This window comes from Mauremys reevesii, linkage group 11 (genome assembly GCF_016161935.1).
Source record: "Mauremys reevesii isolate NIE-2019 linkage group 11, ASM1616193v1, whole genome shotgun sequence".
Lineage (NCBI taxonomy): Eukaryota > Metazoa > Chordata > Testudines > Geoemydidae > Mauremys > Mauremys reevesii.
This window is the reverse complement of record NC_052633.1, coordinates 75,329,859-75,357,236: the sequence shown is the minus strand read 5'-3', so window position 1 is coordinate 75,357,236 and position 27,378 is coordinate 75,329,859. Positions and strand designations below refer to the sequence as shown.

Here is a 27,378-nt window from a genome sequence, read left to right as displayed (position 1 = left end):
CCACGAGCAGGGTTGAGGGGCGTCCCCGGGCATCCTGGGAGTGGGTTATCCACCAGCTGGAGAAGGTGTCTCTGGGCTGGAGGGGAGAGATCACGGCCGATGCTGCAGGCCGGACCAGCCGAGGGCCGATCTAGACCAGTCTCCTGTCCCTGCCCAGCCCAGCCCAGCCCAGCCCAGCACTCCCCGCATTGCCCTGCCGCGAAGCCCCGGAGAGGCGGGTGGAGTGGGATGAGGCCCCTGTCATGCCCCTTAATGGCCTGGAAAATGCCTCCCAAGCAGCCCCGAGCCCTCCCCTCTGTCTGTCTGTGCCAAGCTCCCAGGAGCCCATCCCTGAGGGGTCCCTGCCAGGGAGATGCAGGGGGCTAACTGGGGAGTTGGGGGGTGTCACCTGGCGCTTTCCCGTGTGGCACTATGGGGGGCTTGGCTGGCAGGGCTCATGGAGGCCATGGCGTGTTGGTTAATAAGCGGCTGCTGATTCTTGGTGCACAGCTGGCGGCCCTGGTCCTGCTTCCCCGAGGGGACGGGCACCAGGGAGTGGGAAGGAGCAGCCTTGGGAGCCAGCAGTACCAGCACCTCTGGAAATCCGGCCCCAGGCCTCTCAAGCTGGGCATCCCAACTCAGCAGGTGCTTCTGGCTGCGCCCGTGGGCTTGAGGTCCCCAGAATGAGCCCCCCGGCTGCTCCCCTGCAGCATGGTGCCCCCAGGGCCAGCGTGGCACCCCTCTGGGCATGGCAGGCCACTCCTCTGCCCTCTGGGACCCGCCCCGCCTAGCCAGCCCACCCCTGGAAGGGCTGTGGCACGGGGCGGAGGCCATCCAAAGGAGCTGGCCCAGCTGGGGAGATGAAGCTGGTTGAGGGGAGAGGGGCCGGGTGCCCTCCCCAGTGCAGAGCCAGGGGGCCGGCCCCTGGCCTGGGTAGTGAAATCAGGGTGTTGTGTTTACTTTCCCCTATTGGCAGCTGGAAGGGGAAGCCCATCCCAGCCCCGCATTGTTGTCTCAGTGAGTTAATCAGATCCCATAATCCTGTTGTGGAAATATTGGGCCTCCCTCCAAACAATAGAGACCGAGAATATTGTGGTTAAATTTCAACCAGCTGCCTCCCTGCTCTGTTTGATCCCCCCCGCCGCTGGGGCACCTGGTATCCGCCCTGAATCAGGGCGAGCAGGACTGGAGGTGGCATCTTCGCCTGCTCTGCCCAGGGACCCCGAGCGAGTGAGCAAATCGAGCCCAGGAGTGGGGGCACCTGCTCGGGCTGCAGGGTTCCTGGGCGGGGGGCACCCGCTGTGACGGGCTCAGGGCCCCTCCACGTGTGTTTTGTTGACACCTGTCGAAGTCGCCCGGGTGGGCTGGGAGCTGGGGCCCCCAGAGCAGGGCTGGCTCCCGGCGGGAGGGAGCCCTGTGGCTTCGCTCTCGTTGGCGGGGTGGGGGCAGCTGCCTACCGGGGCTCGCCCTCAGGGGCGGGTGGAGCGGGGAGCCTCCCCGGCCGGTGGGGTGGGCTCCGGCCAGCGGCGCTCCTGGCAGGGGGAGGAGGCTGCCGGCGGCCCATGGCAGGTTCCGCGGGAGGCGGAGGGAGGGAGCTGGGAGGCTGGGACATGGGCAGGGTGCGGTCCTGGCGGTTCCCGATCCCGGATCTCTTCAATTTCCCCTCTCACTCGTGCCCTGGGAGTGGAGGCAGCAGCGGCTCCGGCTCCAGCTCCAGCCCCTGCAGCCACCGCCGCCCTGACCACCAGAGCGCAAACCGCGGGGACTCCGGGCAGCCGGGCCCCGGCCCCGCAGCAGCCGCCCCGCTGCCAAAACAAACGGCCCTTCGCTATTTATTGGAGGCGGCCGGGCAGGAGAGCTCAGAGCAGGCGGCCAGCCCTCGGCGCCGGCCAGCAGCAGCGGGGCGCACGGCAGCACCTGCCCGGCACACGGCCACCTTTACGCACTGGATGGCGACCCCCCTGGGGCACGGCGAACACCCCGGCCGAGCCTGAGGGGCTCCCGGGCTGAGGACGCCCCTGTCGCCCGCCTCCCCGCCCCGGCGGAGCAGCCCAGCGTCCCCGCTGCCACCGGGCTCCCCTGCCATGAAGCTGGCCCGGCTCCTGCTGCTGCTGAGCGGGTGCGCGCTGCTGCTGGCCCCGGCAGTGCGGGGCTGCGGGCCGGGCCGGGTGGTGGGCAGCCGCCGGCGGCCCCCCAGGAAGCTCATCCCGCTGGCTTACAAGCAGTTCAGCCCCAACGTGCCCGAGAAAACCCTGGGCGCCAGCGGCAGGTACGAGGGCAAGATCGCCCGGAACTCGGAGCGCTTTAAGGAGCTGACCCCCAACTACAACCCCGACATCATCTTCAAGGACGAGGAGAACACGGGAGCCGATCGCCTCATGACCCAGGTACGGCCCGGGCCATGCCGGGCTCCTGGGCCCCGTGTCCCGCAGCCCTCCCTCTCCGGGGGAGCCCTGCTCTCCCCTCCGCTGGGGCCAGCCATGCCGGGCCCCGGGGGACGTTCCACCCCGGCCGGCGGGGCGCGGGGCTCTCCGGGGGCCCGCGCTCAGGTGCTGGCAGGGAGGGAGGCCGGGAAGTGCCCCGCGGTGCGAGGTAGAGCAATGGCCCGAGCAGATGCTTCCTCCCCGGATAGCTGCCCGCTGCGGTGACCCTCGGCTGCCGGCACCTGTCCGCCCGCCGGGTCCCTCTCCAGCCGGATCCCCGGTGCGCGGCGGGGGTCTCCTCTGTTCTCCCGGGCCCGGCTGCCCTTCCACCGAACCCGGGGACCTTCCCCTGCAGTGACCGGCGGCGCGGGGCGGCAGCGCTGCCGCGGGCCCCCAGGCCGCGGAGAGGAGCTGCGGGGATCAGGGCGCGCGGCGCGGCTCGTCCGGTCACCTGCCGGGCAGCGTGCGCTCCGGGTCTCCGGCTGCGGCCCCGCGCCCGCCAGCACCAGTCCGAGGCGCGGGAGGTGGCGAGTTCACAGCCGGTCCCCAGCAGCCACAGGATGCTCTGAGTCACGAGGGGCTTCCTGGGAGCAAGCCGCTGCCCCAGCCCGCCAGGAGGGAGTCGGGAGCGGGAGGGGGTGGGCAGTGGCACCCCCTGCCCGCCCGGGGAGGCCCCCAGCTGGGCAGTTCCTTGGCACTGACTGGGGGTAGGGTTCCGTGTCTGAAATCTCCAGAGCCCCGGGGCCCCAGTGCTGGGGGGGTGGCACAGGAGGGTGCCTAGGGCCCAGTGCTGGGGGGCAGCAGAGGGTGTCTGAGACTCAGCGCTGCAGTGTGGGGGTGTGTGCCTGGGACCCAGTGCTGGGGGGGGGGCAGTGGAGGGTGCCTGGGACCCAGTGCTGGGGGGGCAGTGGAGGGTGCCTGGGACCCAGTGCTGGGGTGGGGCAGTGGAGGGTGTCTGAGACTCAGTGCTGCAGTAGGGGGTGTGTGCCTGGACCCAATGCTGGGAGGGGGGCAGCAGAGGGTGCCTGGGACTCAGTGCTGGGGGGCAGCAGAGGGTGTCTGAGACTCAGTGCTGCAGTGGGGGGGGGTGCCTGGGACCCAGTGCTGGGGGGGGCAGTGGAGGGTGCCTGGGACCCAGTGCTGGGGGGGCAGCAGAGGGTGCCTGGGACCCAGTGCTGGGGGGGGGCAGCAGAGGGTGCCTGGGACCCAGTGCTGGGGGGAGCAGCAGAGGGTGCCTGGGACCCAGTGCTGGGGGGGGCAGCAGAGGGTGCCTGGGACCCAGTGCTGCAGCAGAGGTGCCTGGGACCCAGTGCTGGGGGGGGCAGCAGAGGGTGCCTGGGACCCAGTGCCAGGGGGAGCAGAGCTGCTGGGGGGTTGTGGTGCTGTCCCAGAGCAGCACAGAGCCGAGCTGTGGAGGGACCAGGAAAGGGGGGCGGCTGGCGTGACCCTTGTCAGCGACCCCAGCACAGACTGACCCTTGATTGCTCAATGGCCGGGTCCTCTGTCCCCTCGGCTGGGCTGTGAGACCACAGCCTGGTCCCTGCTGGCGCTGCCCGCGGGGGACCGGGCGGAGGAGGTGGCTGCGTGGGCTCCGTAGGGCTCCAGCAGCCCTTGTTGGCATGAGTGACTTGGGCCTACGGGGAGCAGAGCAGGCAGCTGGCAGCTTCCCACGAAGGCTCCGGGCACATCTGGGCGCTTGGCTCGGCCGGGCAGGCCCCTTTGCTCAGGGCCTGAGAATGGGGTGAGGAGGGGAGGGCTCAGGCACCGCACCCCCCATCTGGCCTCTGTCCATGGGCTGAGAGCCTGGGATGGCAGCAGAGGTGGGGGCAGTGGCCTTGCAGGGCTCCATCAGCATCGCAGACGGGCATTGCCCAGGGTGGCAAAGCAGAACGTAGCCCTCTCCATGGGGAGGGGATTAATGTACCCAGAGCCCTGGGCAGAGCGGCCTAGCAGGCACAGCCTTCACTCAGAGCAGGCAGCTCGCTGCGCAGCATTGTCCAAGCCCCTTCACCCTCTCTGTGCCTCAGTTTCCCCTGCCTCTGGGAGCTGGGGGAGCGGTTGGTTGCTTTCTGGGGTGGAGTGTTTGGAAGTTACTGACCCTAGCCGGGCGAGGCCGTGTCTAACGTAGGGGACAATGGCCTGTCGTAAATTCCACCTGGAAGCCAGCAGAGGCGGCCTGGGCCAGGGGAGGGTGGCTCCGGGACGAAGGTTACCCTGCGTTTCGGTGTGGGCAAGGAGAATGCCTGCGGCTTTCAGGAATGCAGATAAGGAGCCTGGTCCCAGCAGTCTGCACTGATTTACAGCCCAGGTGAATTTCTCTGGGTCCCAGGGCTGGAGGCAGGCGCTGGCCGCCCTGGGCCCGTGGGTTCCTGGCTGGCGGGGGAATGACTAGCGGGCCCTGGGCTGAGCACAGGAGGCTGGGAAACCGGAGGGTCAGTGGACTCCGGCCTTGGTGTGTGTGAGGACACGAGAACTCCAGGAAGTGACTGTAGGGCAGTGTGACATCACTGGCGACTGGAGCCCTGGATAGTGCCGCCCGGGACAGCCCCTGCACTCCATGCTGCTCCTGCCTGGCCTGCTTGGACCTCCCTGCTGAGGCTGCCAGCCGGGGCAGTTAGTGCCAGCTGGGGGGTGGGCTGGGAGCCCAAAGCACTTCACAGCTAGCACTGACTGTCATATGGGTCACCAATGCCAGCTGCTGGATCAGAGCCAGCACCCGCTGGAGGGGAAAGGCCCCGGGCCCCATTTCCACCCCCTGAGCCAGCCGGTCCCCAGCCTGGGGCCAGATTAGAGTCTGGGGCCCCTGGAGGGGAAAGGCCCCGTGTCCTATTCCCTGCCTTCCTGAGCCAGCCGGTCCCCACCCTGGGGCCAGATGGGAGCCAGCCGATGCCCCCTAAAGGGGAATGGCCCGGTCCCCATCCCTGTCCCCCTAAGCAAGCCAGTCCCCTGCCCTGGGGCCAGATCAGAGCCGGCGCCCCCATGTCCCAACTGTGAGCCCTATGTCTGTCTCGCTGCAACAGGCAGGACAGAACCGGTCTCAGGTAATCCCAGTGTCACACTCTCTTCTCACCGTGTGCACAGTGGGGCCCCGACCGGAGCCTCTCAGCACCCCACAGCCCAGACATTACACCCGAAAGTGCCCTGCTGCCCCGGGGGCTGGGCCCTCGCTGGCCTGGCCCTGGTGGGAGCCTGGTGGCCAAGATATAGGGACACCTGGCTGGGGGAGCAGGGGGCTGCCAGCCAATGGCACCAGGACTCCCAGCACCCTCAGGGCAAACTTCCCCAGTCTTCCCAGTGCCCCCCGGGGGGAGGGCCCCAGGCGGCTCAAGGTGCAGGTTCCATGCTGCCAGGACGGCTGGGGGAGGGGACGGGACCCACTCCCATGCAACCCCTCTCCCTCGCCTCACTGGCTTTTACTGCTGTTGACTCACCTCAGAACCTGTTTTCCCCAAGTCCAAGGGTCTGGGCGTCCGGGTGGTGCTGGGAGATGCTGGCCGGGGGGGCCAGGGCTGCTCCCCGCCTCCCCTTATCGGTTCATCTGCCTCAAGAATCTGCGTCTGTTTGCTCTGCGCTGGGCCTGCTGGCAGGCGCTGAGAGAAGGCCCCACCTTTCCCCTCCCACAGAGCTGGCCCCTCTCCACCCTTGCTGGGCAGAGGAATGTCTCAGGTGCCCCCCCATGGTGCCCTACAGGCCAGTCTCATGCCCAGCTCCACCGGCCTGCAGACCCAGCGTGCTGCCCCCTCCCGGGTGGCTCCTCACCCCCCTGCACCGTGGGGCTGGCAGTGCCTGGGCAGGCTGCCCTGCTGAGGAAATGCCACTGACACCTCCCCCCCCAACATGGGCATGCCAGGGCCTTGGTCCCCATGCAGGGTGGGGCTGCTGGCTGCTCTCCCTGTGTGTGTGTTGGGGGGGGGCTCAGCCTGGCCCTGCCATCTCGGGGCTCCCCCTGGGAGCCGGTCCCACCTGGGCTTGCTTGTGAGTGACTGTTGGGAGCTGAAGGTGCCAGGCAGGCACAGCATATGTGCCCAGTGCCAAGCGCCCTGCCAGCAGGAGCACCCTACGGGAGGGGCGCTCCCTCTCCAAGGCCCCGTTCAGCCCTCGGCCTCTGCTGGGGCCGCCAAACTTGGCACAGAACTAAGCTGGGAGCCCCGAGCAGCTGGGCACGACCACTGGTCAGTGCTGGCTCCTCGCCCTGGGGGAGCTGGTCCGTCCTAGTGAGTGAGCCTGCTTACCTGTCCTGTGGGCCAGGGTCTCTCCGGGCGTCTCCAAGCTGTGATCTCCCTCCGGCTCCCCCTCCGGCTCGCCGAGGTCCCAAGCCACAAAGGCTGCAAACCCAAGACAGGGCGTTGGCTGCCACTCCTGCCTGAGAGCAGCTGCTGTGTGGAGGGCACCAGCTCCTCTGAGAGCCCCGGGCACCTGCCTAGGCCAGCAGCCTGTCTCCAGCCGATGGTTCAGGGCACTGCCCGTAATGTCCCTGGCTGGAGACTGGATCCACCCTGTCGCTCGTGTCCTTAGCTGCAGAGTTACTCCTGCGCTGCGCAGCCATGCCGTTGCCCACGCCGGCTCCTTGTGGCAGGGAGTTCCACAGGCCAGCTGGGCACTGTGTAAAGAGGTTCTGACTCCCCTGCCAGTGATTCCTCGGGTGGCTGCTCACGGCACTGGGCAAACTGAGCCCAGGATGGGTTCTTGCTGTGCCCTTCCCAGCCCTCACCATGCCAGGCAGCGATGCAAGCACCTGGCAGCCCTGCTGCAGTCAGGGGCAGGGCCTGAGCCTGTCTCTGTGCCCAGCTCTGTGTGCCAGTCTCTGGGATCTCTCTCTACCCATCGTGATCCGAGTGTGTGGCTGCCTCCTGTCACCATGGCGATGGCCTGAGTCGGTGGGGGGAGCTCTGCTCCCACTGAAGACTCGGCACCGGGCCGGGGCAGATCCCACTCTACATGGAGCCGTGTGGACACTGGCCAGGCTGTGGGGTGGACGCTGGCCAGGCTGTGGGGTGCCCACTGGCATGGAGGGATTTCTGTCTCTCCCACCTCTTGGGCACCTTTGCCCCTCCCCACGACCTGTGCTGCCCTGGCCAGGCCCTGATTTCTGAGCTCAAGGCAGCAGCGTGGCATGAGCCCCTGCACCGTGCCCTGGGGATTGTCACCGGGCCAGGTCCGACCCCCGATTCCTGTCAGCTGCAGCGACCTCACTTTGTGCTCAATGTCCCCGGGCCGGGTCCTCGATGCGGCCCCCCGCTGGGCCGGCTCAGGCCGCCGGGGACCATCCCGTGCCCATGGGGGGTGGGGTGGGGGGCTGCGATCTGTGCCCCGTGCCCAGGCACTCGGCTGTGCGGACTCTGGCACTGCAGTGACACCTGCTGGCCAGAGCTGGCACTGGCAGAGCAGCACTTTGCCCTCCCAGCTGCCCCCTGCACGCCCCCTCCTGGCGTGTGCCCACGCAGCCGGGCCTGGGTAGCCGGGGTGGGACAGGCCGGGGTCTGAGCCCCCTTCCCCTGACACCTGCCCTGTGCGCCATGTCCCCTTCACCTGGGACAGTGCGCCCCATGGATGGGGAATTGTCATGCAGGGGGCACGGCTGGGGCTGCCTGGGGGATTCCAGCTGATGCTAAACTGTGAGGAGCTGAGAATCCCAGCGAGGACCCTGCGTCTTTCTGCCCATGCAGCACGTAGCACAGGGGCCCTGGCCCAGGACTCGGCTCCTCGGCGTGAGGGTCCTACGCAGTCAGGAGGGATTGAGCCAGGAGAAGCAGGACATAACCTGATGGCCAGATCTGCCCCGGGAGGAAGGGCTGAGAGGGGGCGAGGAACAGGCCTGGAGCTTGCTGGGGATCTGTAAGCACAGGGGGCAGCTTTAATGCGCTGCGGGGATCCACCGCCGGGAGGAGGCTAACATGCCGTGTCTGCGTGTGCTGGCGTGTGCAGGCCCGGCAGGGCCATGTGGGGCTTTGCTGGGCCCCACCCACTCCCATTGCACAGACGTTTATGGGCCCGGCCCCTGCTACAATTGTTCCCCACTTTTCCTCTCGCCTGTCCTGTGTCTGTGTGTGTCTGGCCGCTCCGAGGATGGGCTGGGCTGGGGGCTATGTGCAGGCTGAGCTCTGGGGCTCCATGTGGGGGGGATAGTGGGGGGCGTCCTGGCCAGATGCCGTTGACTGGCTAGGGAAGGGGTCGGGGCGAGCCCAGTTACAGTGCGTGATGCTCTAGGCTCCAGGGAGGCAGCCCGGCCTGGGGCTGGGATTAGGGGCCCCCCACATGAGCACCCCCTGCCCGGGAGGATCTCGGTGCAGCTGGGGCGGGGTGGGGAGCAGGGCTGCTGTGGGTCCACGCGGCAGAACAGCCTCCCCCTCCTGCTGGCTGCTGCGAGCTGGACTCAGACCAGTGCCCGGGGGCGCAGTGCCAGCCTCCCCCCCCCCCCCCGGCCAGGAGCGGTGTCTCTGGGGGTGGCCGGGCTGCATGGCCAGGGGGCTGAGGGGGGCACGGTGGCCCTGCTCCCAGGCAGGCTGGTGCCACTCACGCCGTGGTGCCATGTGCCTGGGCGGCATCAGGTAAGTGATTCATGGGGACAAAGCCTCACCCCCCCCCCCCATGAATTGTGTTTGTCAAATCCCTTCCCTGTCTTATCTCCGGCTGGCCCAGACACCGAGACTGCACCCAGCTGGGGGAGGGGGGATGGCAGAGAGGAACCTCTCTGGGGCAAAGGCCCCCTTCCCCCACCCCCTCCCTCTGCATCAGGAAGGGCCCCCCAGCACTGTGCCCCCCCCCCGCACATTGGAGACTTTGCCTGGTTTCAGGGCGGTGGCCGGGTTAGTCAGTGAGGAGGCCTTGGGGCACCTTAGAGACTAGCACAGTTATTGGGGCGGAAGCTTTCGTGGGCCAGAGCCACTTCCCCGGGTGCCGGGAGGGAGGGACAGACACAGCCATGAAGAGATGGGGGTCGCCGTTCCGAGGGGGGTCAGTGCTAACGGGACAGTTCAGTTCAGGTGGCCGTGGGCTGTTCTCAGCAGTGAATAGCAAGGGAGCAAACATCACTTCTGCCGTGGTAACGAGGCCCATGTAACCAGGGTGGCCCATTTCCAACCGATGACAAGAAGGGGTGAGTAACCGGGGGGGGGGACGTTAGTTTTTGTAGTGACCCTAGACCTGTGGCTGGGGAGCCCCCTCCCCACTTCCCATCACCGCGCTCACCCCGTCCGCCCCTGCAGCAAACTCCCGTCTCAGCCCAAGGGCGGTGTCATGGGAGGGGTAGGGCCGGGGGGGCCTGGGAGAGCCCCAGGGGGAGAACCCAGTGCCAGGCTCTGAATGCCCAGCCTGAGGCACCAGCTGGAGCCCGGGGTGCTGCCCTGTCCAACCTTTCCCTGCGCTGGGTTTGGATCTTCCCGAGCTCACAACTAACCTGAGCGTAGAAGCCTCAGCCGCAGTCCTGGGGGCCAGCTTGGAACATCCCAGTTATCATCCCGGGGCTATTCATCACCACCCATCTTCCTGCTCCGGGGGCGCCCAGGGCATCCAGTCACTGCGTGCGGCACTGCTCCCCCGTCTCCCCCGGGGCATCGCACCGCTGCAGGGCTCTCGGGAGGGTGACGAGAACGGAGCTTGTGCCCACAGGCAGGAGCGGAGGAGGGGCCGTGATAGGACTGGCTGGGCAAGACGGGAGCTCAGCATCTCTGTTCTCCCCGTCTCAGGGAACAAAACAAGGGCACTTGGCTGACACCAAAAAGTGGGGAAGGCAAAATCAGTACACGAGGAAATAGTTTTTTTACGTCTCATTAGCCTGTGGAACTCACTGCCACAGGAGGTCACTGGGGCCAAGAACTTAACAAGCTCCATAAAGGGGACATTTCTGCAGCTACAGGGCTCCCCAGAGTCATTTAAATAAATTCTGGCAGGGCTGTTGCCCCTCCTGCTTCGGGGCTTCAGCCAATCTGTGGGAGGGGGGCAGATTATCTCCATCTGCTCCTGCAGGGCTCCCACACCTTCCCCTGCAGCATCTGCGTTAGGCACCGGCACAGACAGGCGGACCCGGGCTCTGATCCCATCTAGCAAGGCCTGTGTCCCTCTGCCCCAGTGGAGCAAGCGGGCAGGGGCTGCTGGCTCTGGGGAGTGGCGTGTCTGCATCCCATGGGAGCCCTGGCCAGTCGCTGCTGGCTGCAGAGCGGGGGCTGTGATGGGGGAGGGGCTGGACTTACAGGTGGGGGGCTAGCTCAGGGTACGCTGTGCGGGGCATGGGGGATCGCCCCACACACAGCAGGGGGCAGCAGAGGCTGGCTTTGCAGTATGGGGCAGAGGGAGGAGGAACCCTCTGGCAGGGGTCGGGCCCTGCTGCCCCATGTACAGCCTCTTTGGCTCCCAGCAATGTCCTGGGGTTCAGGGTAACAGGCTGATACCCCCACCCCGCTCTGTCCTGCCCCCCCATTCTGCCCTGCCCCCCCGCTCTGTCCTGACCCCATTCTGCCCTGCCCCCGCTCTGTCCTGACCCCCATTTTGCCCTGCCCCCGATCTGTCCTGCCCCCCCATTCTGCCCTGCCCCCCCGCTCTGCCCTGCCCCCCCTGCTCTGTCCTGCCCCCCACTTCGGGCTGCCCCCGGCTTTGCACTAATGCTGCCCCTTGCCCGCAGCGCTGCAAGGACCGCCTGAACTCCCTGGCCATCTCCGTGATGAACCAGTGGCCGGGCGTGAAGCTGCGGGTGACGGAGGGCTGGGACGAGGACGGGCACCACTCGGAGGAGTCGCTGCACTACGAGGGCCGAGCCGTGGACATCACCACCTCCGACCGGGACCGCAACAAGTACGGCCTGCTGGCACGCCTGGCTGTGGAGGCCGGCTTCGACTGGGTCTACTACGAGTCCAAGGCCCACGTCCACGGCTCCGTCAAGTCCGGTAGGGCCGGGGGCCGGGCGGGGCGGGGCCGGTAGGGCCGGGCGGGGCGGGGCGCTGCTCGCGGGCATGTGGCCATGGTACCCCAGGGCACAGAGCCGGGGGCAACTGCTCGGCTGGCACCAGCCCTGGCACTGGCACCACAGGCCCAACTCCTCTGAACCCCCTGGTCCCCTCCCTCGCCCACCCCCCACTCCAGGGCCCTCCTCACCATGAGCACCCACCCCACCCTGCACTCACCCACTCCATCCATAGCTTCCCAACAGCCCTGCCCCCGCCCAACTCCCCCCATCACTCTGCCTGCCCTGCATCCCGCTCCCCCGGGCTGTGCTACCCAGCGTACCCTGGCCCCGGGCTCCAAGCCCCCCCCCCATCCCATCCCCACCTGAACCCCCCAACCCATCCACCGCCGTCTCCCCCACACACTTATTCCACCCCAGGCTCTGCCCCCACCCCCGCCCCCGCCCCCACCCCTGCTTCCTCTGCCCAAACATCAGAAGCCGCACGGCAACTCACCTGCCCACCCCATTTGAGTCTCCCCCATCCCATCTCTCCTGCTCCCCCCCCACTGTGCAGGGAAGACAGCAGCTCCCTGGCAGTGGGGAGATGGGAGGCAGGGGCTGGTTGCTCTGGGGTGATAACAAACAGCTCGGGATAGAGCTCAGACATGGCATCTTGAAACATCCCAGCTTGGCAATGTCTGCTCAGGAGGGAAACTGGGCTGGGCTAGCAGGGGCTGCAGGTCGGGAGTGAGGGGCACCAGCAGGGCTGTATGTGGGGAGCCCAGGGCTGGGCGAGCAGGGGGCTGCGGGTCGGGAGTGAGGGGCACTGGCAGGGTCGGGGAGAGCCCAGGGCTGGGCTAGCAGGGGCTGCGGGTCAGGAGTGAGGGGCACCGGCAGGGCGGGGAGGAGCCCAGGGCTGGGATAGGTGGGGGTGCGGGCCAGGAGGGCGGGCCCCCGGCCGGGCTGTGGGGACCCATGGCTGGGCTAACGGGGGGCTGCGAGTCGGGAGTGAGGGGCACCGGCAGGGCCGGGGGGAGCCCAGGGCTGGGCTAGCGGGGGGCTGCGGGTCGGGAGTGAGGGGCACCGGCAGGGCCGGAGGGAGCCCAGGGCTGGGCTAGCAGGGGGCTGCGGTCAGGAGTGAGGGGCACCGGCAGGGCGGGGACCCCCGGGCTGGGCTAGCAGGGGCTGCGGGTCGGGAGTGAGGGGCACCGGCAGGGCGGGGGGGAGCCCAGGGCTGGGCTAGCGGGGGCTGCGGGTCGGGAGTGAGGGGCACCGGCAGGGCTGGGGGGAGCCCAGGGCTGGGCTAACGGGGGGCTGTGGGTCGGGAGTGAGGGGCACCGGCAGAGCTGGGGGGAGCCCAGGGCTGGGCTAGCGGGGGGCTGCGGGTCGGGAGTGAGGGGCACCGGCAGGGCTGGGTTTGGGAGTGAGGCGTCATCACCTGCTTTGCCTGTAGCCGTTGCCTTGGGGCGCGGCTGTGGCCCCTGCGCTGCCTGGCCGTGGGACCCGCACGGGCGGCCGGCACAGGCCCTGCCATCGGTGCCCGGGGAGAAGCGGCCCTGCGGGCAGTGCCGGGTCTGTGGTGCATGGGGCGCAGTTCTGATTCCCCCCAGCAGAGGGCAGCGAGCCCCCCAGGAGGTGCCCCAGAGCGCAGGCGGGTTGGCCCCGGGGCTCCGGGCCGGGCGAGCGGGCGTTGACCGTGGCCTCTTCTCGCTGAGCTTTGCCCAGTAGCGGGACGGGAGGCGCCCGGGGCTCGCCCAGCCTGGAGGCTCTGGCTGCTGGGCAGGGACGTTTGCTAGGCCCCCCCCCCCCCCCCCGGCCTGACCCCTTAGCCTGGATCCATCAGCCTCACGTGCTCGGACACAGCCGGGGCCCCCGCGCTGACCGGCGGCCCCGGCCCCGGCAGGATGGGCACCCCTGGGCCCCCTGGAGCGAGGGCAGAGAGGGCCCCCCCCGGAGCGAGGGCCCCCCTGGAGCGAGGGCAGAGAGGGGCCCCCCGGAGCGAGGGCCCCCCTGGAGCGAGGGCAGAGAGGGGCCCCCCCTGGAGCGAGGGCCCCCCTGGAGCGAGGGCAGAGAGGGGCAGGGCCCCGGACAATGGCAGGACCTGGCACCTGGGCACCGAGTGGGGCTGGCCAGGGAGCTCCATATGTGGCTGGGTCCCCCGGGCTCCAGGCCCCCGCCATGATCTTTGGGACCCCCCCTGTGTCTGCCACGTGGCTGGACCGGGCGCGGGCTGCGGGGGGCGGCTCCCCATCCTCAGCGCCACGTCGGGGGCAGCTGGGCTGTGCCCACGGGGCCTCTTCTGTGTATCGCGCCCGCCCCGAATGCCCCCCCCGATGCCCCCACACCGGTTCCACCCCCCCGCCTGCCCCGAACACCCCCCATCACCTCCCCTCTGCCCTGCCCGAACACCCACCCCGATGCCCCACACCGGCTCCATCCCCGCCTGCCCCAAACACCCCTCATCACCTCCTCTGCCCTGCCCCGATGCCCACCCCGATGCACCCCATACTGGTTCTGTCTCCCCGCCTGCCTTAACACCCCCATCACGTTCCTCTGCCCTGCCCCGAACGCCCACCCCGATGCCCGACATTGGTTCCGTCCCCTGCCTGCCCGAACGCCCACCCCTGATGCCCCGACACTGGTTCCGTCCCCGCCTGCCCGAACGCCCACCCCAATGCCCCCACACCGGTTCCACCCCCCCGCCTGCCCGAACGCCCACCCCCGATGCCCCGACACCGGTTCCATCCCCCCCACCTGCCTTAACACCCCCATCACCTCCCTCTGCCCTGCCCCGAACACCTGCTCTCCATGTCCGCCCCAGTGACCCCTGCTCCTCTGTGCCCCCCCCCCGATGGGCTGGGGGAGTCTCTCTGTCGGGCAGGATCAGAGCGGCTCCCTTGGGGCCCAGCTGGCAGGAGGTGCCTGGGCCGGTGTTAATGTGCCCAGGTTTGGGGCTCTGCCCCCAGGGACGGTCCGTGGCCGGATCCATCCCCCTGCTGGGGCTTTCTCCCCCCATTGGATTGAAATTCTCCCCATTGGTCCCCCGCTGGCACTGAGCCAGGCCAGGCAGTGCCAAGGGGCCCGGCAGGCAGGATTGGGGGGGGCTCCCGGCGGGGCCTTCGGGGGCTGAATCTGCAACTGTGGGAAATAAAAGGCTTTGCCCTGGAGTTTGGTGCTTTTCTCGATCAGCCGCCAGTGCAGGGTTGGGGCCCCGGCGAGCGGGGTCAGGCCCCCCCGGCTCCCAATCTCCCTCTGCTGGCCTGGGCGGGGAATGCCAGGGGGGAGTCTGGGGGGGGGCTGCAGGTGGCTGGGAGTGGGGGGCAGGAGGCTCTATCTGGATGAGGGTCACATGGGGGCAGGAGTTTGAGTGGAGCTGTGCAGGGCGGGGCAGGAGGTTCTGGGGCTGTGGGGGCAGGAGGAGCAGGGGGAGGTACAGGGCAGGGGCAGGAGCCGGGAGAGGGGCTAGGAGGTGCTGGGGGCAGGGGCAGGAGGAGCGGGGAGGGTGGGTGAAAGAGAAGAGAGAAGCAGATGGGGGCAGTGAGGGGTGGGAGCAGGTGGGGCAGGGGTGAGGAAGCCCGGGACTGCCGGACAGGAGGGGCTGGGGGCTGGGCAGGGGCTGTGTGTTGCACGGGGGGCAGATGTCTATTTTTAAAGAAATCAAAGCCCATGTCTGCTGAGAGGCAAAGCTCCTGCATGAGTGTGCCTGAGCGTCCCCCCCCCACCCGGCCCTTGGACCCCCAGCACCCCCGCTCCCGGGCACCCGGCCCTTGGACCCCCAGCACCCTCCCGGGCACCCGGCCCTTGGACCCCAGCACCCCCGCTCCCGGGCACCCGGCACCCCCGCTCCCGGGCACCCGCCTTGGACCCCAGCACCCCCGCTCCCGGGCACCCGGCCCTTGGACCCCCAGCACCCCCCGCTCCCGGGCACCCGGCCCTTGGACCCCCAGCACCCCCTGCTCCCGGGCACCCGGCCCTTGGACCCCCAGCACCCCTGCTCCCCGGGCACCCGGCCCTTGGACCCCCAGCACCCCCCCACTCCCGGGCACCTGGCCCTTGGACCCCCAGCGCCCCCGCTCCCGGCCCTTGGACCCCCAGCGACCCCCTCCCGGGCACCCGGCCCTTGGACCCCCCAGCACCCCCTGCTCCCGGGCACCCGGCCCTTGGACCCCAGCACCCCTGCCCTGGGCACCCGGCCCTTGGACCCCCAGCCCCTCCCCGCTCCCGGGCACCCGGCCCTTGGACCCCCCAGTGCCCATCCCCTCCCCGGGCACCCGGCTCTGGCCCAGCTGCTGCGGTCAGAGCCCCACGCTCGGCTCTGCCACCTGCCCCAGCCCCCTGGGGGGCCCCAGCGTGTCACTGCCCCAACCCCCCACTTTGGCAGGGGCCGCGCAGGGGCTAGGCCGGCCCCCGGGGATGTCCCCCCCAGGGGGTTGGTGGCCGCGGGCCGGCCAGGCTTGTGGGCACAGGCTGGGGCGCACTCACCTGGGGACTGGCATTGGGGACGCCACCCTCACCTGCCCGGGCTCCAGCCGCAGGAGCTGCAGACGCCCCCCCCCAGCTCTGGCTCCGACCCCAAGCCAGCCTGCTGGGGCCAGGAGCAGCTTTCCGGCTGTGAGGGCAGAGGGGCGACAGGCCCCACAGGGACACCCCACACTCAGTGCTCCTCGGGGTGCCTGGGACCCCACAGCTGGGGGGGATGGGGCTGCAGGTGGGGGCCCAGTGGGGGGGCGTCATGGGGTACAAATGGAGAGTTGTGGGGGCAGGATGGGATTGTGAGCTGGGGGGGCGGGTAGGTTATTGGGTGTTATCGTGGGGTGTGAAGGGCGTTGAGGTGCATGGGGGGGTGCAGGGTACTGGTGTTACAGGGAATGTGGGGTAAACGGGGGGTGTGTGTGGCATTTTTGCTCTGGCTGTTGGGTTGAGGCAGGTCCCACCCCAGAAGCAGCCACATCTCAGCACCGGGGGGGTCCCTGTATAAACGGCCCCTACGCCCCACCCCAGAGGTGGCTGCATTGCCCGCCAGGTGAAGGGTGCCAGGGATCTGCAGGGTAACCGGCCTGTCCTCTCTCGTTCCCTCTAGAGCATTCGGCGGCAGCGAAGACGGGCGGCTGCTTCCCTGCCCGGGCCCTGGCGACGCTGGAGGGTGGGGCGAGGACCCCTCTGTGGGCGCTGCGCCCGGGGCAGCGGGTGCTGGCTATGGACGAGCAGGGCCGGGCCACCTACAGCGACTTCCTGGCCTTCCTGGACAAGGAGGCGTCGGCGCCGACCACTTTCCACGTGATCGAGACCCGGGAGCCGCCACGTCGCCTGGCCCTGACCCCTGCCCACCTGCTCTTCGTGGCCGAGAACTCCACGGCGCCCGCTGCCCGCTTCCAGGCCACCTTCGCCAGCCATGTGCGGCCCGGACACTACGTGCTGGTGGCAGCGGTGGGGACGAGCCTGCGGCCGGCCAGGGTGGTGGATGTCTCCACCCAGACAGACTTCGGGGCCTACGCCCCCCTCACCCGCCACGGGACCCTGGTGGTGGACGACGTGGTGGCCTCCTGCTTCGCCCTGGTGCAGGAGCAGTGGCTGGCGCAGCTGGCGTTCTGGCCGCTCCGGCTCTACCACAGCCTGGCGGGCGGGCACAGGACCCAGCCGGAGGGCGTGCACTGGTACTCGGGGCTGCTGTACCGCCTGGGCCGGCTGCTGCTGGCCCCCGAGAGCTTCCACCCGCTGGGGACGGCCCAGTTCGAGAGCTGAGGGCTGCCGGGGAGAGGAGGGGTGGCCGTTGGGCCGCTCTGCCTGGGAAGAGGAGCCAGCCACGCTCTGAATGCCGCCTGCCCTAGGAAGTGGGGCCGCTGGGCCTGGGCAGGGCCCGGCCAGAGTGGGCCCGGATCCCGTGTGCCAGCGTGGCTGGGCGGCACCACACAGACCCTGGCGGAGCCGCCGGCCTGGGGCTGGGGGACCCGGCTTGCGTCCCCAGCTGCTCTGGGAGGCCTGGACGCCCGTCTGCCCCCCTCTGCTGCTGGCACCAGGGCTGCCCCAGCTCCCTGCCAGCCTGGGCTCTGCCAAGTGGCCCAGGGCCGGGGGGCTGCAGGAGGGGCGCCCCAGCTGGATCTACATGCTGCTATTTTTGTGCGTGATTCGCTAATGACCAAGTTCCGGGGAAGGAGGGGCCAGGCGGGAGCCCCCCATGCCGGGGTGAGGGGTGGGGACTGTGCCTAGCACGGGGGGGCAGGGCACGGCGTATCGGGGCCCCCATCCCTCCCCTGACGCTGCCAGCGCTGGCCTCAGCCTGCAGCAGGGCGGGAGGGCGGCAGAGGAGAGATCTGAGCTGCCCGACGCACCCTGAGTGCCAGAGCGGCTCCGTGCCCAGCCAGGCCGCCAGCAGACACCCCCGGCCGGCAGGGCAGCCCCATACGCCAGGTGGAAGCAGAGTGCCCCCAGGGACGGGCCAGCCCTGCGGCTGGGGGGGAGCTGGGCTATGAGCAGGGGAGGGGGCACCGGGGGGCTCGTGCCCTGGGGGGGTTCCTGCCCACGGTGTGCATGGTGCGTTGGCAGAGGGCGACATCGTGGGCAGGGCTGGGCAGTGACTGGGTGCGACCTGGGATGCAGCCCCAGGGGATGGTGCCTCTTAGCCAGAGGTGAGCAGGGGGGGTGGGGGGGTGGAGAGCCCCCCTAATATTACTGGTGCCGACTCTTAATTCGCCCACCTCTCCCTGTCCCCCCATCTGTGCCATTCACGCTCACAGGTGCCCCCCCGGCTCTGAACTGGCTGCCAGGCCCCCCCACCCACAGGGTAAGTCATGGCTGGTCCCCTCGTGACGGGAGCCCCCCCCCCCCGCGCTGGCAGCACCAGCCACAGGGACCCCCAGCCCCAGCGCTAGTTAGGGGCGCAGCCGTGGCAGCAGCCGCTGTTATTTATTTCTCTGCTCGCTGGAACGGAGCCGGTGTCCCTGGGGCGGGGGCGCCGGGGGGGTTAAAGCCAAACTGATTTCAAGGTTATTGTACAGCCGGCGGTTGTGGCGCCCGTGGGCCGGAGCCGCTTGGCTCGTCACTGGCGGGACGAGGGGGGGACCAGGCCAATAAAGCGATGGACTCCCGGGTGCTCCACGTGTCTCTGTGGTTTCGCGCTAAGCCCCCGGCAAAGGCCCACAAGCTGCCGCCCCGGCCCCGCCGGCGACCCCGGCCCCGGCCACACAGGCCATAGGGGGGAATGCGGCCAGCTCTGGGGCGGAGCCCAGCGCCCCCCATCCACACACGCCCCTCGGAAATGCTCCCGGGGTGGGGGGCTGGCGGGGAGGCAGGCTGGGGGCCTGTAATGCCCACGAGTGGCAGGCGGAGCAGACGCCCCCCTGCAGGCACAGGGGCCGGGGCACCGTGGGCAGCCCTGGCTCGGGGGGAGGGACCCACACTTCCCCGGGGGCTCCCAGCCGGCTCCTGGCCTGGCCCATATAAAGCCGCCCCGGGAGTGCTCCCGCAGGGACAGCAGGGGGCGCTGCCCCACAGCAAATCCGCCAGGGGCCGGGCAGCTGGGCCCAGGCCTGGGGGGGCTTTGGCTGCAGGCCCCCCCCCACGGGCTGCCCCAGGGGGGAGGGACAGGGCTGTGGGGACCCAGGCTCCAGCACAGGCCCAGGGGGGGCCAGGCGGGTGCTACCAAGCCAGGCGCCCACAGCAGAGCCAGGAGCGAGTTCGGGCTTCGGTCGGTGTCCAGCCTGCGCCCCCCAGTCACCCCAACGCGGCCCCCAGCCCAGCAGTCACCTGGGGGCGGGAGAGGAGTGGGGGCCCCTTGGGCTCTTAGGGGCTGGCCCGAAGCCCTGCCTGGAGCTCCCCCCCAGGGCTGCCCGTAGAGCCCTGGGCCACAACTGCCCCATCCCCCAGCCGGACCTCACTGGGACCCATCCCCTGGCTGCTTCTCAGGCCCCGGGGCCCCCTCCGGCTCCCCCGGCCCCCAACTCCCCTCTCGGGCCCCCTCCGGCTCCCCCGGCCCCCAACTCGCCTCTCGGGCCCCCTCCAGCTCCCTCTGGCCCCCAACTCCCCTCTCAGGCCCCCTCCGGCTCCCCGTCCCCAACTCGCCTCTCAGGCCCCCTCCAGCTCCCCCGGCCCCCAACTCGCCTCTCGGGCCCCCTCCGGCTCCCCTGGCCCCAACTCCCCTCTCAGGCCCCCTCCGGCTCCCCGGCCCCCAACTCCCCTCTCAGGCCCCCTCCGGCTCCCCTGAGCCCCCAACTCCCCTCTCAGGCCCCCTCCAGCTCCCCCGGCCCCCAACTCGCCTCTCGGACCCCCTCCGGCTCCCCCGGGCCCCCAACTCCCCTCTCAGGCCCCCTCCGGCTCCCCTGGCCCCAACTCCCCTCTCAGGCCCCTCCGGTTCCCCCAGGCCCCAACTCCCCTCTCAGGCCCCTCCGGCTCCCCAAGCCCCCAACTCCCCTCTCAGGCCCTCCGGCTCCCCAGGCCCCCAACTCGCCTCTCAGGCCCAGCAACCCCCCGCAGTGCAGACTCCATCCCTGGGGCTGGGCTCTGGGAGCCCAGGGACCCCGCTCAGCCCCAGCCCAGCGCAGCGCGAGCCAGCGCCCAGGCCAACGTGGGCCGGGGTGGGGGGGGGCTAATTCCGAGGCCGCTGGAGTCTAATTGAATTAGGGTTTTATTACAGAGCAGGACAAATTGGTCCCCAGGGTCCCCGGGGTCAGGCCGGGAGAGGAGCTTTATGGAGTGAGGTTTCAATTGTCCCGGCCCCAGGCTGGCCGGGGAGGGGGGACTGGTGCTAATTAAGAGGGGAGGGTTTGGCTCTGCCCTGTGGGAGTTCAGGGCCCACCTCCTCCCGCTGCCTCCCCACCTCCCGGCTCAGCTGTGGCCAGCTGGCAGGGGGGCTCCATCGCGCCAGGGCCCGTGGCATAAATCACAGCCAGCCCCACTGCCCGGCGAGCACAGAGCAGGAGACGGGCCTGGCCCCTCGGGGGGCGCCGGCTCCCATCCAGCCCCAGGGCAGGGACTGTCTGGCTCGGGGGGTGGGGAATGGGGCAGGGGCCTGTCCCCTCTGGGGGGCACCGGTTCTGATCTGGCCCCAGGGCAGGGACTGTCTGGCTCAGCAAATGGACTCTGGGGCCTTTCCCCTCAGCCCCCCATTTGGCCCCCGACTGAGCCGCCCCTGCTGGTTCCCTCGGGGTCCCTGTTTGAGCCCACGGAGCGAACGGGGCACAGAATCCATCCCCCAAGGGGCCGTGCCAGAGCAGGGGTGAGGGGGGGCAGCGGCTGGGGGAACTGGGGCTTGGCTGGGGGTCGGTGCCAGGGCACTCAGGCAGCGCTGCCTGTGGGCAGGGGCGCTGGGCACCCCAGAAAGTGCCCGGGGGGGCCCTTCTGCTCTGTCCTGGCCCTGGCCCAGCTAACTCAGGGCTGGGCGGTGATGGATGGGGCTGGCAGTGGGTGGGGGTGGCTGGGCCGTGGCCTGCCAGAGACAGGCCACAATGGAGAGGGCTCCATCAATTTGTCCTCGTTACCATGTGAATGGTGCGGGGGGGGGGAAGGGGCAGCTGGAGGGTGGGGCCCGCGCCTCCCCACTCCCATCTGGGGCAGCTGCCAGCCCTCCCCATTGGCTCCTGTGGAGGGGGGCGTCTCCCCCCTCCTGAGCTCAGGGAAGGGACCCGCTGGCCTCTGTTCCCTGTGTGAAAAGGCGCCACGACCCGGAGATGTTAACAAGGGGATCCCCCGCCCCCTCTGCCCTCCCACCTCAGTGGCTCTGTCTGAGCCCCCGTCCCACCCCTCAGGCCCCAGGCCCCGCCTCGGCCTCCCAGGGGGCCAGGGCTGGAGGCACCGAGTGGGCATCGTATGTGCCAGGCAGCGTCCTTGTCACTCACATGACTGGGGTTTAACGGGCTTGTAGGATTTTCCCCTTTACTGGCTTTGCTCTGCTCTGTGTGACCCAGGGAACCCACCCGATCCGGTGACCCAAAAACCCTGCCCCGATCTGGTGACCCAGGGAACCCGCCTCCGCCCCGGTGACCCCCAAAACCACACCTTGATCCGGTGACCCCAAACCCCCACCCTGATCTGGTGACCCAAAAAACCCGCCCCGATCCGGTGACCCCAAAACCCCACCCCGATCCAGTGACCCAGGGAACCCGCCCTGATCTGGGAATTCAGGGACCCCGTCCTGATCCAGCAGTGACCCACGGACTCTCCAGCCTGATCCGGTAACCCAGGGAGCCCAGCTGGGTACCGGATGCCAAGGAACATACACGGATCCCTGAGACCCCCAGCCACAGGCTGGAGCACCATGACCCCTCCCGCTCAGCTGCCCCCAGCCAGGATGGGCTAAGCCCAGTGGGGAAGGGAAACGGTTTGGTACAAACTGCCAGAAACTCAGGGGCAAAGTGACTCCCCTCCCCCCGAACACGGAGCCCCCTGACGCTGCCAGCACAGCCACAGGCAGGGCGAGGGCACGATGGGGAAATGGGAGCAGGCCGGGGGGCGAGCGGTGCCCAGTCTGTCCAGCAACAGAGAGCCGGGCCCAGCCGGGATGGGGGTGCCCGGATGGAGCCTTCCAGAGCCAGGTGAGGGGCTCCTGCCCCGAACCGAGCCGAGAACCGGCCGCAGCAGCCGGTGACCCAGCTACCTCCGGCCTGACACTGGGCAGAGATGGGTCGTGCTGGGGAGCCGCTCGCCGCCGGGCTGGCCCCGGGGCTCGAACCCCCACACCCAGCATGAAGCACTGTCCTCAGCAGACCCAAGCCCCTCGTGTAGCCTGGCGGCTCTGCCCGCAGCTGGCACGGCCAGTGCTGAACTGCAGCAGGCGGTGATGGGCTCGTCAGGCAGCGAGAGCAGGAGCCACGCGGGACAGACCCTCGGCCACGTTACTGAATGCACGAGCTGGAGACCAGGGTGATGGGCACAGGAGGAGACCCTGGGCAGGGTCAGCCAGGGGCCGCACACGTGTCTTAGGGCCGAGAGGCGCTGTGGGGGAGGGGGGGCTATGTGTGTCAGGGCAAGGGGGCACCCATGGGCATGGGGGGCAGAGATGCACTGTGGCTGGGGGGGCAGGTGCTCTGTGGGGGGTCTGGGAGTGGTGGGAGGCTGGGGGCGGGGGAGGGAGGTGCAGTTAAGGCAGCACTGAGGGTGGGCTCTGCTTATTGTGGTTAACAAGCTAACAGATGCCTGAGGAGTCTGTCAGCCTCCGACAGCCCCCCCCCCCCCGCCCTGCTGCCCCCCTTCCCCCGGCCCCTCTGCCACCGACGCCCTATTGTGCTGCTGGGGCGGGCGCGGGGGGAGGGCACTGGGGGATCCCAGATGCCAGCCACACACTGACACGTTCATTAGCCTAATTACTTCTTCAAGTGCGCTGGGCTCTGGGGCGGCCCGGGCAGGACCTGCTGTGCACTGCGCTGCTGGGGGTGGGGGGGGGGACATTCTTCGACTTGCCAGAGCTGCCGAGTGCAGGGAACGGGGGCCAGGTGGATCTGGGGGCTCTGCTGTGCAGCGGGCAGCTGGCCTGGGGCAGCCGGGGCTTCGGGCATAAATCGTACCCAGGGCTCAGTCTGGGAGAGCTGTTGATTTGGCCCTGGGCTCCCCTGGCTCTGCTGGTGCCCCCCACTCCCGACCCGCAGCCCCTGCTAGCCCGGCCCTGGGCTCCGCACAGCTCTGCCAGTGCCCCTCACTCCCGACCCGCAGCCCCTGCTAGCCCGGCCCTGCCCCCCCAGCGCTGCCAGTGCCCCTCACACCCGACCCGCAGCCCCTGCTAGCCTGGCCCTGCCCCCCCAGCTCTGCCGGTGCCCCTCACTCCCGACCCACAGCCCCTGCTAGCCCAGCCCTGCCCCCCCAGCGCTGCCAGTGCCCCTCACTCCCGACCTGCAGCCCCTGCCAGCCCAGCCCTGGGCTCCCCCTACAGCTCTGCCGGTGCCCCTCACTCCTGACCCACAGCCCCTGCTAGCCCAGCCCTGCCCCCCATCACTGCCAGTGCCCCTCACTCCCGACCCGCAGCCCCTGCTAGCTCAGCCCTGGGCTCCCCCCCCCCCATAGCTCTGCCGGTGCCCCTCACTCCCGACCCGCAGCCCCTGCCAGCCCAGCCCAGAGCTAGAGGTTTGCAATGCGCATCAATGTGAAAGCCCCAAACTTACTTTGCTTCTGCCCAGCACCCAGGTCTGCCCTGATTTGCAGGGCAATGCCAGGCTGGCCCCTCCGGCGGCAGGGAAGGGGGCAGGCCCAGTGCAGGCTGAGCAGCTGGAGCGTGAGTCCGACGCTCCTTCCCCACCCCCTCCCCCCGGGCCCAGGCCCCTGGCCAGCCTGCAACGCTTTCCAATTGCGCTAATGGGGGCTCACAGGCGCGATCGATGGGCCGAGGGAAGCCGGCACGGGGGCCATTACGCTAATACGCTGGCGCCAGCACTTGCACCCCCCCCACCCCCGGCCAGGCTCTGGGGGTTCGGCTGTATCTGTCCCCTCCAGCTTCGTCCCTGTGCGGGGCCAGAGGGGAGATCACTTGAGCCTGGCTGGTCAGAGGCTGGAGGCAGCTCGTGCCCCCCCCCATCATGCCCCCTCCCCGGCCTGTGCCAGGGCAGAGCCTGGGGATATTGGTGGTTAGACCGGCCCTGAAGCCCTTTGCAGGAGGCTTGTTGTGCCCAGGGGGCTCAGCCCCATTTTCCCCCCACTCGTTCCTCTCTCCTCCCAGCCCCAGTTCAGGCTGGAGTGAAAGGAGAATCACCATTAGCCGTCAGCACTATAGGGGCTCTGATGTAAAGCTGAGCAGCCCCGATTTCCTCCTGGAGAGGGCAGTGCTGCATCTGCGTGCACACACACACACAAACACACACAAGTGTACACGCACACACAAACATGCATGAACATGCACACACACACACACATGCACACACGCACACACATGCACACACGCACACACATGTGTGCACACACATACTCACACGTGCACACATACATACACACGTACACACACACACGTATGCCCCCCCACACAAACGTGCATGCACACTCATACATGCACACAAACAAACACACACACACACGTGCGCGGCTGACAGGCCACGCTCACTGTTCAGCGTTAACCTTCCAAGCCCCGACGCTGTAAAGTAGCTGGCCCCAAATCCAGCCCCGCCAGGAATTTTGCCCCTTGTGCCGCCCCCGCATGTGACTGGCTCACGCCCCCGCCCCCCCCCCCCGGGCCAGGCTGGCTCTGCCCCCTTTACGTGCTTGTCGCTGGGCTGTGACTAATGCCCCCGGTGTTTGCTTTGGGGCAGGGCGGGGCCTATCCAGGCTCCCAGAGATGCCACGTGAAGTGGATGCCCGGGGCAGCGCGTCCCCTTGGCAAGCGCCCAGTTCCCCGCCCAGGACGGAGCTTCGCTCTGGGTCGGAGGCTGCAGCTGGCACAGACCTGGCAGGCTCAGCAGTGCAGGGTGCTCCCTGCAGCATGGGCAGGCCGCTGTGGGCGCATCCTGTTCCCTCTGAGCTCAGCCCTGAACCCCAGCAAGGCCCCCGGCTAGACGCCCTCTGCCCCAAAGTGCTAGACACAAGAATCGCTCCCTCCCACTCCTGGGATGCAGCCACTTCTGGGGCGGAGCACACCAGCTCTTTTCAGCCCTGCACAGCTGCTTAGAGCAGGAACGGAAGGCGAGTCCAACATGCAGGCCGAGGATTTAGGGGGCAGAATGTGAAGTGCACGGCTTGCGAGACCAGCCCTCCCAGCACCCCGGTTCCCTTCCCATTCACCGCAGCTCCCTCCGCCGCCTCCCCCCCACCGGAGCCAGCTCCCTCGCGTGGCGGCGCCGGGGCAGAGCCGGAGCCAGCCTGTCCCGGAGTCGGGCCCATCTCTGCTCCACCGCGCTAGTCCCGACTCCTGGCGCATCACAGGGGAGCCAAAGGGAGAGCCACCCCCCCTGCGACGAAGGAGGGGCAGGCATGATGCCCCACTCCCCAAGGACTCCCCAGCAGCTCCCACTCGCCTAGCAGCCCCCCGGGCCCGTCAGGCTGTTCACAAAGGGAGCTGCTCCCCACAGCCCCTGCTCCTGCCACGTGAGCTCCCCCCCAGCACCCTGTTCTTGGGGCATCCCCTGCTGCTGGAGAGAGCTGAGACTGGGGCTGCTTCATCCGTCCCCCACTCACAGCCTCCTCCTGGTGGTGTCTGCCAGCCCTGCGGTCCCAGCACTGGCCCGGCACAGCCCCTCCGGGATCCCACCCACGGCCCGGCCCCATGGCGCAGGGCAAGCGAGGCTCCACCTGCCGGCCCTTCCCTTCGTGCTCTGCCCCCTCTCCTGCCCTTTCACGGGAGCCTGCATGTGGCCCAGTGCGGCCGTGGGGCCAGGGCTCACCCAGGCCCGACGATGCAGCCTGCAAGCCGCTCGCAGCTAGGCCCGCCGGGACGTCTTCATGGTGACGCCCTGGGGCTCCTGGCGAGTCACTGGGGCAGCCCCTGGCCTGCTCCTCCCCAGCCCAGCATCAGGCTGAACCAGTAACACCCCCCCCAAGGGGGCCTCACTGGGGACGAAACCCCAGAGCTTCAGTGCTGGATGCCCACGACCCTACGCCCGCAGCTAATGGAGTGGCTCCGCTAGCTGGTAGCAGTAATAGGCTGTTACCTTCTTATATGGACCAGTCACTAGCGAGACGCAGAACACACAAGGACCAGTGGGCACATGATAACTAGTACGACCCCTCTCTCTTGCTAACAGGATGGGCCCCGGGAGCCAGGGCTTTGCGACGGGCTCAGCGGGAGGTTTGCTGAGGAACACTCAGCAATTTCATGGTGACCTTCCCACAGACAACTCTGGGGGGCGGGGGGTTGGCCGACGGACTGGAGAGTGGGGGTGGGGGATTAAATCTAATCAGAGCCCTTTTCCTTAATAAATCATTCATCTTAATCAAACGCCCTCCCTCCTGCTCTAATAACTCAAGGCGTCAGGGACCCAGAAGCCACAACAATGCAGCTAATGGAACGATTTATTTTCATAATGGTGCCGGTGGGGAAGGGGGGTGGAGGGGGGGAAATCGGACGCACCGGGGGCAAGAGTTTCTAATTAGTGAATGAAATTTGATGTAAGGCTGGAGGAAGATGGATTCGCGGCTTGACAAGGGCCTTTCAGCTCATCAACGCTCCTGACAAGAGAGGTAAATTAAATTATTTCTAATTCGTCACTAACCTCCGGGGAGTCACCCGGCCACCAGGGAGAGGTGGGGCCAGGCCTCAGATAAACAGGCACTTGAAGGACTGCGGCGAAGCGAGTGCGGAGAGACGGGCTGGGGCCTCGTAACGCCGGGGGAGGTGCTTTGCCAGATGGGGGGTGAATTTATACATTGTCAACAAATAAAATAATAACGCTGATCAATGACTACGTTTGCTGTTTGGCTAGCGTCCACCTGTCATCCTGTGAAGTGCAGCCAGCTCTGGGGTGGGACGCAGCAGGCCACTAACAGCACCTTGGTGGGATTCTGAGAATCGCGCAGCTGCGGAAGGTTTAGATTGTGGGAAAGATTCGCGTTTCTGGCACAATCGGGGTCGCTGGGCACCTGTCTGAGACCAGCAGACAGCATCTGCTTTCAGGACTCAGGACAGGTGACAGCTTGACCCAGCCCAGATCCCAGCCCGGCTTCCAGCACTGAGGGACTTTTTGGGACATCACCGGCTGCAGGACTGGGGCAGGAGGCTGTCCTGGTGAATCAGACTGGGCCCTCGGTGCCACTAATGCTCGAGATTTGATTGCCAGGCTGGTGAGACTTTGTGTTTTTCCTAAAGCCCCAGCTGCTGGAGTCCTGTGATGAGGGGCTCTGCGAGGATCCCCAATCCAGCATGTCGGGCATCCTCACGCTGACTGGGCCAGGCCCTGGAGAATGGCCAGGAGGAGACAGCCCCGCCCTGGCTCCTAGGCCTGGGCCCGAACTGGCCTCCTCGTTATCATTCTAATGGGGCTAATGCGGCTCTGTCCATCTAGCCTCGGTAGCCACAGGGGATCTGTCCTGAGTGCAGACAGCGGCTCGGGCTGGGTTTAGCTGGAGGGCATCAGAGACCCCGGTCTCTTCTGCAACCTCCGGGATACAAAGCTGGGGGGGGCCAACACTGTGGAGGCCAGAGCTAGAATTCAGAGGGATCTGGATAAATTGGGGAACTGGGCTAGAGACGACAAC

The 27,378-nt window shown here is 68.5% G+C and overlaps 1 protein-coding gene across 1 annotated transcript; it reads left to right on the top strand.

Annotated features, from left to right (window-relative positions):
* The first annotated feature begins 1,620 nt into the window (after window positions 1-1,620).
* On the top strand, window positions 1,621-17,745 carry IHH (Indian hedgehog signaling molecule). Its single transcript, XM_039493650.1, has 3 exons — window positions 1,621-2,366; window positions 11,020-11,281; window positions 16,361-17,745. Exons 1-3 carry the CDS (start codon window positions 2,064-2,066, stop codon window positions 17,020-17,022), a joined length of 1,227 nt encoding a protein of 408 aa, XP_039349584.1. The 5' UTR covers window positions 1,621-2,063; the 3' UTR covers window positions 17,023-17,745.
* Window positions 17,746-27,378: the final 9,633 nt, after the last annotated feature.

Coding starts and splice junctions, on each gene's coding strand:
- IHH (XM_039493650.1), top strand. CDS start 2,064: ATGAAGCTGGCCCGGCTCCTGCTGCTGCTGAGCGGGTGCGCGCTGCTG. Junction 2,367..11,019: donor CCGATCGCCTCATGACCCAG/GTACGGCCCGGG, acceptor CCTTGCCCGCAG/CGCTGCAAGGACCGCCTGAA. Junction 11,282..16,360: donor CCACGGCTCCGTCAAGTCCG/GTAGGGCCGGGG, acceptor CGTTCCCTCTAG/AGCATTCGGCGGCAGCGAAG.